The sequence below is a fragment of the Tachyglossus aculeatus genome, chromosome X1 (assembly GCF_015852505.1).
Source record: "Tachyglossus aculeatus isolate mTacAcu1 chromosome X1, mTacAcu1.pri, whole genome shotgun sequence".
In the NCBI taxonomy this organism is placed as follows: domain Eukaryota; kingdom Metazoa; phylum Chordata; class Mammalia; order Monotremata; family Tachyglossidae; genus Tachyglossus; species Tachyglossus aculeatus.
Genome location: NC_052101.1, coordinates 113787963 through 113807549, shown reverse-complemented (window position 1 = coordinate 113807549; position 19587 = coordinate 113787963). Strand labels below are relative to the sequence as shown.

The following is a 19587-nucleotide window of genomic DNA, read 5'->3' as shown; positions in this document are numbered from 1 at the left end:
GATCCATGATAACACTGCATATCACGCTGTTTCTGGGCTTCCAACCCCCAAGACTTTTCCTTAGAGAGCCCTGTTGGAGTGGTTCTAACCTGGAGTTTTTAAAAGGCTGGCAGAGGGTGTTGTCCATCATCGTCAAATGAGACGGCCACACCTAACTCTTGCTGTTTGGTCTTGGTGCATTGGGGAGTGGGCACGGGCCCGACAGTCAGAAAACTTGAACTCTTGAGCCACCGACTTCCTGCATTTTCCCCGTCTGAGCCACATCTCCATCTACAAAAGGGGGGTGACCCCACACATAGCTCCCTGCTGGCTGATGGGGTAAGGTCAGGATGCTAAATAAAACCGATAGGTCAGACTTCAACCTTTTGGCAAGAGAAAGGTAAAACAGATCCAAGGCACTGCTATGTAAGCCTAAAAAGCTCCGTGGCTCGCTTCAGAGTTCAGAAAGGCACAGTGATTTGCTGGGAATTTGGGGGCCCGGACATCCTCAGCCCTTGTGGGGCACTTCCAGCAGAGATGCAAACAGAAAACTCTGGAAATTCATATGAATAAGGCCTGTTATCCAGGCTGGATTCTCTTTCAGTTGGCGGTGGGCCCGGTATGGGGTGGAAATCGAAGTTGCAAGTTTTGAAAATGGCCAGCCTCACACTGTTAGACTTAACGTGTCCTGCTGGTCCTGGGCAGCTTTTCCCCACCGGCACAGACACGTGGCACCAAGGAATCAGTAGGAGCAGCTGCCATCTGGTAGGTGGTGAGATTGCTTAGAAAATCCCTTTTCTCTGAGCCCTCTGGCCCTAAGGGTTGTCCGGCACCCAGGAAGGAAGAGAGCTTGAACCCACCAGCAGTTGAGCCCATCGGATGGAAACGTGGCCCGCAGCTCAGCAGGCTGACGGAAGGGCCGTGAAAGAGGGAAGCATGATGGCGGGGTAGCTGAGAATGCTACTGTCCCAGGAATCACTTGGACCGTGCTCTCCAGCACCCCAGGGTCTGCCAGTTCACGGTCCCAGCCCCTCAGGGTTCCTAGAAGCACGGGGAAGAGAAAGCGGTCCAGAGGACACCCCAGTCTGGTACAAACACAAACATGCACCAAGATGAACGCCCGGGAGAGAGGAGGAATGTCCAAAATTGTGCTCTGGGGGATTGTTTTTAAGGATAGCTTCCCAAAAACCCTTAATTCCTACAGGGTGTGGATGTGCTTAAGTGCATCACTGAAATCTTCACCAGCACAGCAGCCACGCCTGGGTCTGGACCCATTCACGGGTAGAACAGCGGGTCTCAAATCTGTTCCCCACAGAGCTCCCCATTTCAATCAGAGGTCTTAGGTCAGGGGTGGCAGCCTGGCTGCTTGGGCAGACAACCTGAAGTGGTTTCCCCCGTCCCGGCCGACTGCCGTAAAGATGACGGAGGGGCAGACCTCGGCAGGGAGGGGCAGTGGCCCACTGGGCTCAGAAGCGGCAAGGTTAGCGGGTCCAAGGTTGAAGACACAGCAAAAGGTCACAACGTAGATTTATTCCCCACATGTTACATTCTTCACCAAAAGTCCAAACCGGAAAGTTCAAAAAAAAAAAAAAAGACAAAAAACATTCTGAGCAATGGATTTCAGATTCCCTAGAACACAACACAAAGCGGCTCTGGAAAGGGCCAGGGAGTGAACTTTTGCCAGCTCTAGCTACGGAGCCTTTCCCAGGATTCCCTTGCACGGCAACAACTTCCCACATTCCGGCACTTATGACTCAACTGGCCCCTCCTTTCCCCTTTTTTTTCCCCACTCAACTCTTCCCGTGTCCAGCTAGAGTTGGGAGCTTGGGAGAGGTGGGGAGGGGGAAGGAAGGGCAATCCCCTGCCTTTCGTAATGCTACATCTTGACCAGTCCAGTGGCTGGCTCCCACCTACAACCCGCGTGGTGGGTCCGGGTGCCTCCCACTAGCCCTCCCATCCAGAGAAGGGGGAAAGAGATGAAAATCTGCAGTCCCTCCTCCTGGGCAGAAGCCCAGGTCTTCACCCGCAAATGGAGGAGACAGAGGGATGAGACATACAGACGCTTGGGGGGTGGGGAGGGAGGCCTAGCCCTCTCTCCTCCCCTGCCCTAGGTGGGCCACTAGCAGACACCACGAATCTTTAGCTGGGTGATTGTGCAGTCACCAGCAAAGAAAACGGGCACATATCCAAAATGGTTTGAAAGTCACACAAACTGGTCTCATGAGATACTCCCCACACTCCCCTCCCAGAAAGGCTCACATGGACAAAAGCTTCTAGAACTGCTCAAAACTGAGGAAAAAAAAAAAAATCTCCCAATGGTCCCAACCAACACATTTGCCCTCCGACGCTGGGATGGTGGTGCTTGACGGCGAGCAGGGGGCCTTCAGCCAGAGTAATGCTTGTGGAGATGCTGAGCCACCCAAGAGGATGGGCGCGTTTAAGGAACTGACTTCTAACTGGGACGGGAAACAAACTTGGAGGAAAAAAAATGCCAAGCCAGAAGAGGAGCCAGGCCACCCCCTGCCGAGCCTCAGGTCCCCGGGCCGTGGCTTTTGGATCAGAAGATGGCAGAGACAAAACTCTTTAAGCTCCCAGGAAGGGGGCTGGGGACCTAGCGCCCTGGGGAAAACACTGAGGTGATGGATCTTTCTGAGAGCAGGAAAGGGAGCAGATGCTGGTTTGTGCTTAATGCTGGCTCTTCTTCTAGGAGGGACTGGTGACTGCTGGGGGAGGTGGAAGGGGAGGGAAGGGCAACGAGGAGGTGGGAGGGGGAGGAACAAAGAGATGGGAGGGAGAAAGGGACAGAGGAAAAGGAGGGGGCAAGTAAGGATCCATCTTCACATGCAGGTCCAACTTTTGTTTCTTTTCTCTCATAGACGTTCCAACGGGAAAAATGGCAAATCACATGGATTGCAGTCGGTAGAGCGAAGGACTCAAGGGTCCCTAGTTCTCCTGTAGAGAAAGATTGTAGATGCAATTGGAATAAAAAAACCAACGACTCACCAAGAAGAGATGCCATCTCCTTCCTCTCCAAGGAAATCACCCGCCTTCCCCGCCTTCTACCTGCTGCTCGTGTCTTTCTCCCCACTTCCTGGAACTCCTCTCCCCTTCCTCCCCCCCCGCCCCCAACTTTCTCCTCCCCTCCTTCAAAGCCTCCTGAAAGGCCACCTGCTTGAGGAAGCCCTCTTCGATTAATCCCTCAACTCCTCAGTCACGCCACCCGCTCAGCCACTTTCGGCCCTCGCAGATTGAGCTGTTTCTCGGGTGTCGATTTAGTCTCTTGGGTCTCTTGTTTCTGTCTCTTCTCTCCTCTGAACAGCTGAACATCAGTCGGTTTGTGTCTAGCGCTTCCGCATTGCACTGAGGCCAGGGATTGGGGCTTGTACTTCCGACGGTTCTGCCAGCACCTAGCACAGAGCCACGCAACCTGGTTGGGGTGGGGGTGGGAGGCACTCAGCACGCTGCCCTGTCAACGTTTGAGTGCCCAGGCCGTACTGGAGATGCTGATGCCAGGATTAAGGGGTTTTCTCCTCCACGGTCACCCCAGATCAGTTCTCATCAGGAAAACACTCGGACTTTTTATCCCAGCACTTAGAGCCTTTCACACGGTGGGGATCGTCGGGGCTCACCTACCTTTCGGAACCGCTCCCTAGCAATAGCCCCGGAGATGCTTCAATACGCTGCCCAGGGTGCCGGACTGCCACTCACGCCCTTCCCCGTACAAAGGAAGGCAGCGGTTCCCTCCTGCCCGGGTCCAGTTGCTCAGCTCTTCGGGGCAGAGCCCGTGGACGCTGGGTCCTTACGTATCTTTCGGTGATGCTGCCTTACAGATCCGCTCGCATCCCGCGTCCCCCCGCCCGATTTTTTCCACCCCTGGGCGAAGAAGGGTCCAAGTGGCCCTAACCATCATTTGACCCCTGGATCCCTTTCCTCTACATCGCCACCACAAACAGGTCAACACCCTGCTACTGGCCCTAAGAATGTACCCTTCCCGAATGCCACATCGCCCCTGGGGGCCCCAATCACCTGGCAGCTGCCAGCAGAGGAAGGCCCATGGAGGGTAGCCTGATTCCAACTTGGCATAAAGCCAGGCTCAAGAACTAGAGGCTGTTCAAAACCAGGATAAACCTAGAACGGGTAAACACAGCAGCTCATGGACCCGAGGCAATAACAACCAAAAGATGGGAGTCAGGGCTGGAGATGGTGAAAGCTAACAGAATGTTTTGCTACATGAAGAGGAAATCACTCGAAAGGATCTTGGGCCTGATAGAATCGGCCAGGGGCATCTGGCTCCCGGCTCAGAACCACTCTGGGGTTGAGTTTTGCCCAGAAAACTCACTAATCCGGAACAGACCCAGACCTTCATTAAGAGGTTGTTACCTGAATTATGAACAACAACAAAGATCCCTCATTTTCTATCCAACAGTGACTTCAGACTCTCAGATCGTAAGTGACACCATCCTGGTCCGGCCCCACCAGTCCACGCTGCGTTATCCCAAGGGGCTTGCCTGACCGCTCCGTGCCTATTTAAAAAACCTGACACCACTACTGGGTTGGACCTGTGACCCATCCAGCCGAGGACCCTGTCTCTGGGACGCTTGGAGGGGTGCCCTCTTGGCTAGGGATGAACCACCCTTAACTTGCCCCTCTAGCAACTTATCATGGCCCACTTCTCCATGAATCTCTTCAAACCTCCCTGGAACCAAGAACCCGTTTTCTGCTGCCTCCCAGGCAGGTAGGAAATTAGGGGCACAGTCTCAGTCAGAGACCTTACTGGAGGAGGAAGGCTCTGACGTCCAGGTTCCAAAGTGCAGTGGACTGAGTCCCCCTGACACAGTCATAATAATAATAATTGTGGCATTTGGTACTTACTAAATGCCAAGCACTGTACTATAGCGCTGGGATAGATACAGGTACATGATACATACAGGATAATTACACCCCACTTGGAGCTCACAAAATACATAGGAGTGAGACCACGTATTGAGTTCCCATTTTGCAGATGAGGGAACTGAAGCACAGAGAAGTTAAGTGACTTGTCCAAGGTCACACAGCAGGTTAGTGATGGAGTCGGGATTGGAACCCAGGTCCTCTGACCCCCTGGTCTTGGCTTTTTGCACTAGGCCACACTGTTTCCCACAGCATTTCCTCATGTATTATTGCTGCCTTTCCTCCCACCAACCCTTTAAAACACCTGTATATATGTATATATATATTTATTACTCTATTTATTTTACTTGTACATATTTATTCTATCTATTTTATTTTGTTAATATGTTTTGTTTTGTTGTCTGTCTCCCCCTTCTAGACTGTGAGCCCGCTGTTGGGTAGGGACCGTCTCTATATGTTGCCAACTTGTACTTCCCAAGCGCTTAGTACAGTGCTCTGCACACAGTAAGCCCTCAATAAATACGATTGAATGAATGAATGAATGAAATAGAGAGGAAAGACATTACTTGCATTTTACAGATTGGGGGAGGGGAGGAGATGGGATTGTGGGGGGGAAGCCCAGAGGGGTTGACAGAGCAGCCCAAAGTCACCCAGCAGGTCAGCGATGAAGCCCAGCCCCTCCACCCGCCCGCTTTGGCAGTTTCCACTTGACCACACCACTTTCCTAGGACCCCGTTTCTTTTCGAGTGGATGGGTGGCGCTGAGAACTCACCTGCTCTCTCTCTTTCTCTCTCTCTCTCTCTTATTCCTGTTGGTCATCATTGCTGGCACTGGGGGTCCGACTTCTGATCTGGCTTCTTAGCTGTTCTATTAACTCTGGGTTCTGCTGCTGCATCTGCTGAGCAAACTGCTGGCCTCTGGGGAGAGACAGCGGAGAGGGAGAGGGAATCAGTGAGAAATTTGTTTCAGAGGGGAATCTGGTTTCCAGTCCGGAATCCAGGGGACTGACCTCGTGGTTATAGCCTTAATTTGGGATGATATCTCTTCCTTTCCAAGTCACCTCCCCCAGGAGGTCTTCCCCGACTGACGCATCTCTCTCCCTCTCTCACCCACCCACCCCCTCAGCATTCAGGAATTTTTCTGCTTGCTATTCATTATTTTATTCCCTTGGATCTATTGTGTAGCTTTTCTACCTGTGACTACAGTAGCCTTGTCAGTTGTCTACTGCCTCCCTCTCAGCTAGGCCCATGATGTATGTCCTCCGTCCGTGCCCGAGTGGCTGGGACAGAACCCGGCAGGCAGTGGGCACCCAGGGCAGAGCTCAGCAGCAGGCACCCAGGATGGTCTTGTGGGTCTGAGAGTGTCTCCCCTTCGAGACTGTAAGCTCATTGTGGGCATGGAATGTGCCTGTTTATTGTTATATTGTACTCTCCCAAGTACTTAGTACTGTGCTTTGCACACAGTAAGTGCTCAATAAATGCAACTGAATGAATGAATGAATGAACGGTGTCGCTGCAGGGACAGGGCGCAGCATCCAGCCTTTCCTGAAAACAGTCTGAGGTGCCGTGACAGGTTTCTCCTACCAGGAGAAGGGACTCTGATTCAGTCTGGACCTCTACGTTTCAAAGGGCTCTCTCCCCTCCCAGCCTCTCTCCCATGCACCCGCTCTCCGCACCCCAACCCAACCAGTCTACTTACGCTTGGATGAGGCTGGCCAGGTCATTTGGGGAAGCGTTGGCTCCGGCAGCTCCCATGGGATTATGCCCACCAGAGATCATCCCCGACATGCTGTGAACAGAGGATGAATTACTCCCAGGCAGGCTGGACTCATTTCTCCCCCATCTCAGACCCCATGGTCTGCTGGTACTCCGGACTAACCCGCCTCCCCAGGTTCACATATTTATTTTACACACACATAGCTTCCCGCAGCTGCCTGAAGGCCTCCTTTCACGATCAGTAAGAGCCCTCCCCCGGCCAATTGGCCATTCACAACACTGCCCAGGAACTGTGACCAATCTTACAGTGACCTGCTCTTAACCTGAAGACATTTCACTGCCAAAATATGAGCCGCCCGATAAGGATGGAGAAGGAGAGTTGGGGGCTGTTCGACAGTCCACCCTTGGCCATGAGGATGGGAGCCCAAAAGCGCCCCGTCCCATAGTGCCCCCGAGAGCTGCTATCAGCGGCCCAACACTGGGCTAGATGAAAGAGAAAAGCAAGGCTGAGAAGATTCCAACTTACAGCTGCTGTACTTGAGGGTTGTTCATTAAGTTAGATGCCTGTTTAAGCAAAGACAGAAACACCTTGGTTAGGTACAATCCTCTAGACTGTAAGCTCGTTGTGGGCAGGGAATGTGTCTGTTTATTGTTATATTGTACTCTCCCAAGCGCTTAGTACAGTGCTCTGCACCCGGTAAGCGCTCAATAAACATGACTGATTGACAGGAGGGAGCCAATCTCAAGAAAATAGATCTACCTACAGGGAAGCAGTGTGACCTAGTGGAAAGAGCCCGGGCCTGGGAGCCAGAGGACCTGGGTTCTAATCCCAGCTCTGCCACTTGCCTGCTGTGTGACCTTGAGCAAGTTGCTTCACTTCTCTGGGCCTCAGTTACCTCATCTGTAACACTGGGATTAGACTGTTAGCCCTATGTGGGACATGGACAGGTGCCCACCCTGACTTACTTGCATCTACCCTAGTGCTTAATAAAGTGCCTGGCTCATAGTAAGCACTTAAATACCATAAAAAAGGGACAGGAATTTCCTGGCCCAACTCCGTTTCGGGTAAACCCATTTGAATGCTAATGGAGGAAGGCATCGGGCAGACGGGATGGGAGGCCCGCTTACAAATCCGTGGTCTCATCTCAAAGCCTATACTGACGTCAGTACGTCAGCCTCTGATCCTCCCTATGCTAATCCTCGTGGCGGGAGGCAAGGGAGAGACACCATACACTGCAGTCCCTGCAGCCCAGGCTGACGGGTTGGGGGAGATGATGGGAGCAGCGTGGCAACCCCAGCACCCCCTCCCCGAGGAAATGGACTCACAGTAAACCTTTCTAACTTCACTTGGCTAATATGCGAGGCATCATAAGACTAGCGCTTAAGCTACTAAGAGAAACAAAGACTCTGTACAACCCCAAAGGGCTTGCCCCAGCAGGGACAGCTGACCCAGAGTTTGGGCTCAGGGAATATTAACAATGTATGACACTGATTTTCCCAAAACACTTTCACATCAGTGATCTCATTTTATTCTCCCAACTTGCCAGAGAGGTAGGGGTTAATAACCCTCTTTACAGACAAGGAAAATGTGGCCCAGGCTGGCCTGAGGTCTTAAGAATAGGCCAGCCGCAGTGCTGGGACGAATAATAATAATGATAATGACAATAATAACAAATATCACAATTATTATTATTAAGTCCTTACTGAGTGCCAGGAACTGTACAAAGCACTACCACCGTTGACCCTGTCTTTCTATGGGAAGGGTCTTCAGATACCCCTGGCTTTCTCCTGTCTGATATTCAACCCAGTGCAATCAGAAAAGGACTTCACTTCCCCACTTAGGCCCTGGACAATTTACCCATGCCAATTGGACCAAGCATGTGGAGAACATTACCATACTCATGAAGCCAGGGTTATTCAGCAAGCCGGCTAAGTCAAAGCCTCCAGTGCCTCCCGTCTGCAAAGATCAGACAGAGATTTCATTAAGGGACATTTGGAAATGGATCTCTAGCCTGATATACGTCAGTGGCCGGGCCCATTTTGGTATTGAAAAGACATGCAGCTTGAAAAACAGAACACGGTTTTGTCTACCCACCCCAGCTCACCAGGAGGTGGCTTTTAAAATGAACAGTTGAATTTCCCAGGCTGTCCCAAAAAGGTGCTTTGAACCACTGGTCCAAATCCCCAGTCTCCTTGTAATTGGAAAAACTCAGAAGCCATGAGACAGAGTGGATGGCTTTGGAAACTTCCCCCCTTTGACAGAATTTGGGAGTCTCTGGCTTCTGGTCCCCTTTCCTCTCCCCCGACCCCATTCAAATTAAACCAGTTAGGGTGTTAAAGGACTTACAGGACTAGGTATCTCTTTCATCTTCTGCTCGGCAATTTTTAGGTTGGATTTGTACGTTTCGTTGTCCGGATCCAACTCCAGGGCTTTTTTATAATAAACTACAGCTTCTGTGTGCTTGTTTAAACTTGAAAGAGCTAAACTAGAAGGCAGGTAGGAGGATGGGGAAAGACATAGAGGGAGGGTGGGCAGACGACACGAGAAATAACAACATAATAAAGACTTCTGGAGGGAGATGGGCATCCCAGCATCCGAAAACACAGGGCAAAGAATGACTATTTACGCTCACTGCCTCATTCGATCAATGGTATCTATTGGGCGCTTACTGCGTACAGAGCCCCGCATTAAGCTCTTGCCTGTTACTTTATAAACCCCTTGAGGGCGGAGACCCTGACTCTCCCATTTCTACTGAACGTTCCCAAGCACCCAGTATAGCGCTCTGTACGGTAGGCTCTGTGCACAGTAGATGATCAGTCAATCCTGTCGCCACTGAAAACAGTTGACGTTCAGCCAGTTGAGTCCCATCGGGAACCAAACCCCAAGGACTGCCACCTCCGCCCCGCTCTGATTCTCCGCCCCAAGCGTGACCCAGCCCACCTCCCCAGTGCCTGGGACCTACCCCATTCGGCCATAGGCTTTGCTGTAGTTTGGATCGATGCTTATGGCTCTTTCGCAGTCCCTCACGGCTCCAGCGTAGTTCCCAAGTTTACTGTAGGCTGCGGCTCTGAGAAGGAAATGGAAACACCCAGGGCCGGGGGAGAGAGAGAAGAAAGGGTTTTAGGGGTTGACAGAGAGCCAGACTGGCAGACGGGGCTCATCCACTGAGAACAGGGCAGGATGGAGCCCTCACCATCCTTGCCTCTGCCACAGTAAACTGGTGCAATCCGGCACTCGTGGTTGGGTGGCAGCGTAGCCTAGTGGAAAGAGCCCGGGCCTGGGAGTTGGAGGACCTGGGTTCTAGTCCCGGCTCCACCACTTTTCTGCTGCGTGCCCTCGGGCAAGTCACTTCTGTTCTCTAGGCCTCAGTTACCTCATCTGTGAAATGGGGATTAAGACTGTGAGCCCCATGTGGGACAGGGACTGTGTCCAACCTAGTTGGCTTGTATCTACCCCGGTAGTCACTACAGTGCCTGGTACATAGTAAGCGCTTAACAGATACCATTAAAAAAAAAAAAAAGGAATAAAAAAAGCCATCACCACTGCTGCTCCTGGGCTCCGTGGCATTGTCCAGAGTTCCCTCTGGCACCGCCCTCCACCCCAGTGACTTGCCCAAGGTCATACAGCAGACAAGCGGCAGAGCCGGTATTAGAACCCAGGCCCTCTGACCCGCAGGCCCAGGCTCTTTCTACTAGGCCACGCAGCTTCCCCCCAGTTATTGATTAGCGCGTGAGCCACCCTTTAAGAAAGCTGCAAATTGCTAATAGATGTTCTGTACAATTTATTCATTTCCTAATACCAGGAAATGAAATTGGCAAATCAGTATCTCCATATTAATTTCTTGTTAGGTGGGGCTCCCAAGGGAGTGGGAAAGAGTGGCACAAGACTTGGAGGAAAACAGCGGGAAGGGAGACAGTGAATTAGACACAAATGGATGGAGAGTGCCTTGTGCAGAAATGGGAAGAGAGAGCTTGAAAGAGAAAGGAAGCTAGAGAGTCAAAGACCCTAACCCACCCCTTTTATCATGACAAACACTGGTTAGGCTGAATTACCGGAGACACCAAAGCCGAAACCCTCACAAGGCTTTTCAACTTCGTGTTAAAAGACATTATTTCCCTGCAGGCACAAGGGTTAACCCTTCCCCACTGACTACATCCCCCTCACGTCCACCCCCAGACTCATCAAGGAGCATCCCTCCTCACCCCACACACAAGCTCAAGTAAAGAGCAGCAAAGCAGGTGACAAATTCATGGCCAAACCTGCTCCAGTGCTTAGTTCTGTGCTCTCAGTGGTCACAAATTGGATCATTTTCCCCAAAGGACCCACACAAGCTTGTACACCACACACCTCACCCCCAGACAGGCACACAAAAGTTGGAAAAAATAGTGTCAATTACCTGTTGCAAAAATACACGGCGTTGGCTGGATTTAACTCGATTGCTTTTGCATAAAAAGAAACAGCCGCTTCAAAGTTTTCTACTTTCATCTGTTCATTTCCTAAGAAGAGATACAAAACTTTTGAAATGCTTTAAAAAGAGAGAGAAAAGTGTGCCACGATGTAATCCACGACAGAGATGTGAATGTTTAAAATCAGGGTGATCCGAGCCACAGCTTCCTCCTGACATAATAATAACGGCATTTATTAAGCGCTTACTATGTGGAAGGCATTGTTCTAAGCGCTGGGGAGGATACAAGGTGATCAGGTTGCCTCTGGGGGCTCACAATCTTAATCCCCATTTTACAGATGTGGTAACTGAGGCCCAGAGAAGTTAAGTGACTTGCCCAAGGTCACACAGCTGACAAGTGGTGGAGCTGGGATTAGAACCCATGACCACTCCCAAACCTGGGCTCTTTCCACTGAGCCACGCTGCTTCTCTACATGACATGATGCCCCTCCCATCCCCACTCCCCACTTGGCCAGTCTCCCAGTGTCCACACAATCTCCCCGAAGGTGGCCAACCCACGTTCAGAAAGGGACGGGGCTGGCCAGGCTAGAAGAAAGGTGAAGTAGGGAAGGGGAAGCCCCCATTTTCCTCAGCTCCCCCTCCCCTCCGCATCACCCCGACTCGCTCCCTTTGCTCTGCCCCCCTTCCCACCCCACAGCATTTGTGTATATATGTACATATCTATAATTCTATTTATATTAATGCCTGTTTACTTGTTCTGATGTGCATATCTCTCTAATTCTATTTATTTATATTGATGCCTGTTTACTTGTTTTGATGTCTGTTTCCCCCCTTCTAGACTGGAACCCCAGTATGGGCAGGGACTGTCTCTATTGCTGAATTGTACTTTCCAAGAGCTTAGTACAGTGCTCGGCACACAGTAAGCGCTCAACAAATACAATTGAATGAATGAATGAATGAATGTTCAGCAAGCACCTACCTCGCTTGGAGCAGGAGGGGGCTCAAGGGACTAGAGAAGGAGCTCAGCTTTGGTGGGAGCCAAGGGCCACTGCACAAGAGCCAGGAAGCTACCCGCAGCCTGTGGACCCGTGCATGCCCCCAAATCTTTTAAATCTTTGCTTTTCCTGGCACTGACTTGGTGCCTGAGCAGCCCTATTTAGGGATGCACTGCTCGCCCTGAATGACCAAGGGAACCAGAAAAAGGTTTCCTAAAAATCGCCTGCCTCACCGGGCTCACCAACTGGGACCACGGCGAGTGAGCAGAATGTTACACACGTGTGCAATTCACCTTCGCCTCCCTCCGACCCCCTCAAACTCCTCCCACTCATCTCCTTGACCACTGGCACCTAAGCTCTCCATCACCTCACCCCCACCTACCTCACCTCCCTTCTCTCCTTCTACAGCCCAGCCTGCACACTCCACTCCTCTGCTGCTAACCTCCTCACTGTGCCTTGTTCTCACCTGTCCCACCGTCGACCCCTGGCCCACGTCCTACCCCTGGCCTGGAATGCCCCCCATCCACACATCCACCAAACTAGCTTTTTCCTCCCTTCCCTTCAAAGCCCTACTGAGAGCTCACCTCCTCTGAGAGGCCTTACCAGAATGAGCCCCCTCTTTTTCCTCTCCTCCTCCTCCTCCCCACCCCATCGCCCCCCTCGCCCTACCTCCTTCCCTTCCCCACAGCACTTGTACATATTTATTACTCTATTTTACTAATGATGTGTATATAGCTATAATTCTATTTATTCTAATGGTATTGACACTTGTCTACTTGTTTTGTTGTCTGTTTCCTCCTTATAGACTGTGAGCCTGCTGTTGGGTAGGGACCATCCCTATATATTGCCGATTTGTACTTCCCAAGTGCTTAGTACAGTGCTCTGCACACAGTAAGTGCTCAATAAATACGATTGAATGAATGAATAAAACATCTGTTCATCTCCAGGCCTCTTCCAGCTGGAGGGTGTGAGGCGAGGGAAATGGGAAACCCCTTTGAGGGGAACCAACTCCATTCACGATTACCTTCAGTCTTGAGCCTCTCAGCTTCGGCTGTGTCTTCATCAGACGGCGGGGAGGACTGGGAGTTCAAGGGGACGTAAGGCAGCTCCTACCATTAGCAAAAACAGAAAGCAAGAGGTTTTACCTGACGCGAATAGTCCTGTTCTACAGAATCCACGCCGGCCCCCTGCCCTCCAGCGGGAGGGGCAAGGAGACCAGAACTAAGAGCCCCAGGGAGTTTGCCAGTTGCCATCAGTACTGAACATCAATCACAGTCTATCCCTGATTGTGAGGGCGGGTGTCCAGGAGGGCAATCACCCGTTTTCTCTGTCTCGATACCACAGTTTGAGACAGATTCCTAGGACCATGAGTCTGACCCAGGAAAGTACGCGCTTATGATCTGATGGTAGACCGAGACAGACAGACAGACAGACAGACAGACAGACAGAGACACAAACACAGAGGGAAGAGATGATTGAACAGTTTGGACACTGATGGCTTACTAGAGGAAAAAATTACAGTCTGATGCTCCTTTCAGGTCTCCATTTAAGAAGTCGACAGCTAAGGGTGTCCTCACCTTTCCTGCAGCTGCGGCAAATATTTCAGGGAGGGTCTGGGTCATAGCCAGCTCTTTGTTTTCCACCGTCACCCCAAAGGCTGTCTCCAGGCATTGAATTGCCACTGGGAAAAAAAGGAAGAGTAAAATGAATTCCTTCCAGGCCTCCGAAAACCCTCCTTGCAGGCTGAAGTTAAGTCAGCTTCCCCTAGGCAGAAAGGTTAGTGGAGGTCGCTACGAGTCTGTTCCCCACTAGAACTGGACTTCTAGGTGAGAAGTCAGCAGTCTGGCCTGAGGACCATGGGGGGAAAACTGGCCCCGCCTGCACCCCAACCTCCCACTCCCTCAACCCTCTTATAGGCTCAACGGGCAAGGGTCTCTGATTCATCAGACAGGGCAAATGGGGCAGGGAGGCAGTCTGGAGTTGTCAGTCATTCAGACAGTGTCCAGATGAGTCAATCTGTGGGATTTACTTAACCATTGGTCAGTCAGGCATAAATGCAGAGGCTACCAGGTTGCCCCGGTTTCAAGGGTGTGATTCCTTGGGCCACCTGTTTTCTCTAGTCTTCATTTAGGACACTGTCACTCAAGCGAGAGACAAACAAATGGCTGGCTGAGGATGGGCGGGGGGAGGATGAGGGTGTGTGTGTGTGTGTGTGTGTGTGTGTGTGAGAGAGAGAGAGAGAGAGAGAGAGAGAGAGAGAAACATGTGAGAGTGGCAGAGGGAGAGAGGAGAGATTGAGCTTGCTGTCTCTGGAGGCTCCACTGTCTGTGAAACCTGCAGCTCCCTGAAATGTGAGCCCTTACCGGATGGCAAGTAAATCTTCCTGAACTTCACCTCTGGCAGCTGCCTGCTGAATCTGCGGATTGGGGGGGATCAAATGCCGGTGGCCGGCGAGCCCTTCACTGGTGAACCCACACCAAGAATGATTGCAAGAAATCCATCAAATCGGAAACCAGAACCAAGGCTGGACTCTGTCCTGCAAGACCACTCCAAACCCAGTGTTGGGAAGGCCCCTTTGCCTAACGGTCCCTGAGGGAGACAGGAGAGAGTGGATGACGAGGCCCAGGTGACTTCCTTCCTCGGAGGAAGCCTGTCTACATGTTTTGTTTTGTTGTCTGTCTCCCCCTTCTAGACTGCGAGCCCATTGTTGGGTAGGGGCCGTCTCTATATGTTGCTGACTTGTACTTCCCAAGTACTTAGCACAGTGCTCTGCACACAGTAAGCGCTCAATAAATACGAATGAATGAATGAATGGAGGGAGACTCTCAGAGCTGTGCCTGCTGATGGAGGGAGGCAGCATGGTCTAACAGAAAGAGCCTAAATCTGGGAGTCAGGAGACCTGAGTTCCAGCGCTCAGAACAGTGCTTTGCCTATAGTAAGCGCTTAACAAATACCATCATTATTATTATTATTATTATTATTATTCTAGTCCCGATTCCTGCCACGGGCCTACTGTGGGGCCTTAGCCACAGCACTTAACCGCTCCGTGCCTCCGTTTCCTCTTCTGTATAATGGGCAGATGGCCACCTGCCTATAGATCAATGGAGTGAAAGCACTTTGAGAGCATAAGGGCCCTAAAAGTGCAAGCAAGAACACACTGTAAGGCTCATGCCCGAAGAACCACTCTGCCAGTCCGGAGCTGGACCCCCAAGACCAAGCAAGTCGGACAGAGCCACGACTCCCTAAGGGCCCCACGATTCTGTTTTCAGGGGAGTCAGAGGAATTATACCAAAACCACCATGCTGAGACTAGGCTCGGCAGCCTTGAGCTGCCGGTATGGTTCTGGGCTGAAGCTACGAAGGACCAGGGACAAAGTTAAACCCGACAACACTGGTTTGCTTTTTGAATCCTCCTCTGTGGACAGAGGTGGCCCCTGGGGCAAAACGCAGAAGGGGAGGCAGGAGAGCAAGGGTTGTGCCAATGCGGCTGTGTTTTGCCTTTTTTTTCTGCTGCCAAGCCTTTGAAGACTATGATTCTGTGTGCCTGGGTGCCAAGAGCTGTGGATTATAATAATAATAATGGCATTTATTAAGCACTTACTATGTGCAAAGCACTGTTCTAAGCGCTGGAGGGGCACAAGGTGATCAGGTTGTCCCACGGGGGCTCACAGTCAATCCCCATTTTACAGATGAGGTAACTGAGGCACAGAGAAGTTAAGTGACTTGCCCAAAGTCACACAGCTGACAACTGGCAGAGCCGGGATGTGGAATACGTGAACTCAGAGACCTCGGCTGGATTTCTAAACTGCCCTGCATACCCATGGCATTGTAAAAAGACACTATCTGGCTAAAATGGCAGAAGGCAGCAATATGGCCTCATGGAACGAGCACAAGCCGGAGAATCAGAGGACCTGGGTTCTAATCCTGGCTCTGCCACTTGCCTGACGTTTGACCTTGGGCAAGAAACTTGCCTCCTCGGGGCCTCAATTTCCTCTTCTGTAAAATGGGGATAAAACTGCCCACGGTATTTATTGCATGCTTACCGTATGCAGAGCGTTGTGTTAAGAAATACCTGTTCTCCTGCTTTTCTTGACTGTGAGTCCCACGAGGGACAGGGACTATGCCCAACCTGATTAACTTGTATCTAGCCCATAATTAGGGAAAGGCCACTTAGTAGTACCTTCAATATTTATAGCATTTTTTTACTTTCCACAGTGCTTTCGCATCCGTTATCTCATTTTACCCTCCCAACACCTCTGAGGGCTAAGAGTTATCATCCCCAATTACATCTTCATAGCTTTCAGCCTACTGCCCGGCCTTAAAAAGGGAATGAAACAGGTGAATGGGGAAGAGCCCTGATAGTATTACTGGAGCTGAACCAAGATGGATCCAAGAATTGGATTGGGGATGAGGAGCAGGTGAGGGTTTAAAACATTCGTTGCAGGAAGCGAAGGGCTCTTTGCTGTGAGGGTGACCTAATCAGGACATCCACTTTGGAAGGGTTAAGGAGAAGCCACATGGATGGACAGAAAAGACCTAGATGGATAAGTAACTTGCAGTTATTTAGGCCCCTGGATTCCGGCTCAATCCACTAGAATGTAAACTCTTTGAGGCCAGGGAACGTGTATCTTGCTTCTTGTCCTCTAGGCCGTAAGCTCATTATGGGCAGAGATCATGTCGCTACTTCTGTTGTACTCTCCTGAGTGCTTAGTACAGTGCTCTGTGCACAGTAAGCACTCAAATACCACTGATTGATTCTTGCATGCCCTCCCAAGCACAACTGTATAGTGTTTTACATTCAGGAGGTGCTCAAGGAACACCACTGACTGACTGACTGAAGGAATGGTACAAAAGAATTAGGAGAGAATTGCATTTCTGGACTGGATTTGATCTGCGGCTCTTTTGACCTTATACTGGTGCAACCTTTGTTATCTGCGGTGAGCTTGGTCAATACCAGTCGCTTGTTCATCTTACTGACTACTCCTTGGAACTACCTTGCCTTAGCTTTCGTAATAGTATTTCTGTCCTCTCTATCAAAGGCAAAGCCCGTGTGTTTTGGGTTCCAGGGTGCCACGTCCACCATATCGGGGGACGGGTGAGACGTGGGCGAACCCCTCCGAGCCCGGCTATACCCTCAGCCTGGAGCAGGCCCAGATGGGAGACCCCCAATCAATTCCCATGCGGGTGTGGGGGACTAAAACTGTCAGTCACAGGAGGGTGGTGGGGATTTACCCAAGAAACCTTGGGCTCCTCGAGCTGAGAAACCCTCCCGTTGAAGTGTTGCAAGCCAAAGGGCCCAGGGTTACAAAAAACTTGATGGTTGGGGAAAATTCCCGTTGTGGACAGGAAACGTGTCTATTCATTCAATCGTATTTATTGAGCGATCACTGTGTACGGAGCACTAAGCGCTTGGGAGAGTACAATATAATAAACAGACACATTCCCTGCCCACAACAAGCCTACCAATTCTCTTGTACTCTCCCAAAGGCTTAGTACAGTGTTCTACACACAAGAAGTGGTCAATAAATACCACTAATTGACTGATCGGTGAAGGCAACAGGAAGGCCTGACACAGTACAGGCGAGCCCTTTATGGGGAATGGGGGGTTAAGTAAAGGATAGGTCAGGGGTTGAGTCCGAACTGCCACGTTTTTACCCGACCCAACTGGCTCCCTGGCTTCATCATTCCTAGGCAGGTGTGGGAAGCGCTTAGGGGCAGAGAGGAGGACAAGACTATAAGTTCCTCAAGGGCATGGATAATGTCTACTACCTCGATTGCATCCTACTCTCCCAAGCACTCAGCACAATGCTCTGCATGCAGTAAGAGGTCAATAAATACCACTGACTGATTGCTTGATCGTGGAGAGCAATGTGGCCTAGAGGAAAAAGCACAGGACAGGGTTCATTCATTCATTCAATCGTATTTATTGAGCGCTTACTGTGTGCAGAGCACTGTACCAAGCGCTTGGGGAGTACAAGTTGGCAACATACAGAGACGGTCCCTACCCAACAACGGGCTCACAGTCTAGAAGGGGGAGACAGACCACAAAACAAAACATGTGGACAGGGTTCTACCCTCAGCTCCGCCACACGCCTGCTGTGTGACTTTGGGCAAGTCTGTGACTCAGTTTCCTCACCGGGAAAATGGGGATTAAACACCCGTGAGCCCTGGGTCTGATCTGATGGACATACAGTAAGTCCTTTCCAAATACCAAAATTATCATTACCCTAAGGTGACCGGTCCCCAAAGTCAGACCATTTTAGTGGAAGGCAAGCCGCCTAAAAGGATGTCTGGGCTCACGCCCATATTCTTGCCGCCCAGAAATCCACTCTAGAAGCTGTCAGGATATATCCAAAATGGTGCCCGGAGGGACTGGGGGTGGTGGGGAAGAGGTCCTCTTGAGCCCAGTACCACGGATGGGTATCTCCCTACCACTTACCTTCCAAGCTTTCTTGTGCGTCAGGAGAGAGTCCGCCATTCTGGAGCTGGTCATGGAGAAACTGGATGATAGAGTAAGCAAGGTGCTTATTGTTCTCCATGTTGCCACCTGAAAGATGGTTCCTGAAGAGCGGGGGAAAAAAACCCAAACAGAATTTACAGATGCCAAACACAGGAAATCCAGAAGCAGGATTAAAAATGGCAATGCTATCACTGTGAGTACATCCCACACGCTTCCGCATGCCAAAGTCTGGCTTGTCAACCCAGCTCATTACATAAACCCATCTCTTCAAAGCTGCCTCCTCCAGGAAGCCCTCCATGATTATTCTTCCGCCTTTCTCCTCAGTCCTCTTAAGTGACTGTTATTTATCACGGATTTAAAGTTGGGGGGTATTTATTGATCTGTGTCTGCTAGGCTCCTCCACTAGACTGAAAACGCTTTGAGGGCAGCAGTTACTAGGTACTTGTATATTAGGCACCTGGGAACAAAGAATAGAAGGAAATGATACAGTCCCCACCCTCAAAGAGCTTAAAATCAAATGGGAATGACAAAGGGACATACATCTGTCTCTGTGTTCCCTTCAGCAGCACATACACTAAAACTGGAATGATACAGAGAAGATTAGTGTGGCCCCTGCACAAGGATGACATGCAAATTTGCGAAGCGTTCCGTATTTTCAGGAGAAGCAGCGTGGCTCAGTGGAAACAGCATGGGCTTTGGAGTCAGAGTTCATGGGTTCAAATCCCAGCTCCGCCAATTGTCAGCTGTGTGACTTTGGGCAAGTCACTTAACTTCTCTGTGCCTCAGTTACCTCATCTGTAAAATGGGGATTAAGACTGTAACCTGATCACCTTGTAACCTCCCCAGCGCTTAGAACAGTGCTTTGCACATAGCAAGCACTTAATAAATGCCATCATTATTATTACGAAACATCTAGTACAGTGCCCTGCACACAGTGGGCACCCAGAAAGTGCTGATGAAGATGAAGGCTAATAAAGTAAAGTGGGACTGGTCAGGATTGGGTATAAGACTTTGTTTATGAGTTTTAATCACAAGGATGGTAACAATAAAGTCAAAATCAATTTATCCCTCGAAAGGACCTGGATACCATCCCCAAATTTCTCTGCTCCATCTCTGGTTACCACCCCACCACCTCCAGCCTCT

The 19587-nt window shown here is 50.6% G+C and overlaps 1 protein-coding gene and 1 non-coding gene across 5 annotated transcripts in view; one reads left to right on the top strand and one right to left on the bottom strand.

Annotated features, from left to right (window-relative positions):
* SGTA (small glutamine rich tetratricopeptide repeat containing alpha) overlaps positions 1-19587 on the bottom strand; it is a 47552-nt gene that overhangs the window by 14835 nt on the left and 13130 nt on the right. For 2 of the 4 annotated variants that reach the window (XM_038740286.1, XM_038740290.1), the window contains exons 3-13: positions 18424-18545; positions 13563-13666; positions 13010-13094; positions 10982-11081; positions 9548-9652; positions 8932-9070; positions 8479-8541; positions 7111-7148; positions 6568-6657; positions 5642-5786; positions 1490-2931 (exon numbers count right to left, since the gene is read on the bottom strand). In XM_038740286.1, coding sequence (XP_038596214.1) covers positions 5672-5786; positions 6568-6657; positions 7111-7148; positions 8479-8541; positions 8932-9070; positions 9548-9652; positions 10982-11081; positions 13010-13094; positions 13563-13666; positions 18424-18523 — 939 coding nt within the window. In that variant the 5' untranslated portion in view covers positions 18524-18545 and the 3' untranslated portion in view covers positions 1490-2931; positions 5642-5671. Of the gene's footprint in view, positions 1-1489; positions 2934-5641; positions 5787-6567; positions 6658-7110; positions 7149-8478; positions 8542-8931; positions 9071-9547; positions 9653-10981; positions 11082-13009; positions 13095-13562; positions 13667-18423; positions 18546-19587 lie in introns of those variants that run through there. The other 2 variants (XM_038740287.1, XM_038740289.1) reach the window with 2 other exon arrangements.
* LOC119920508 lies at positions 18995-19101 on the top strand. The gene has a single exon (XR_005448250.1). It is a non-coding gene; the product is annotated as a U6 spliceosomal RNA (small nuclear RNA).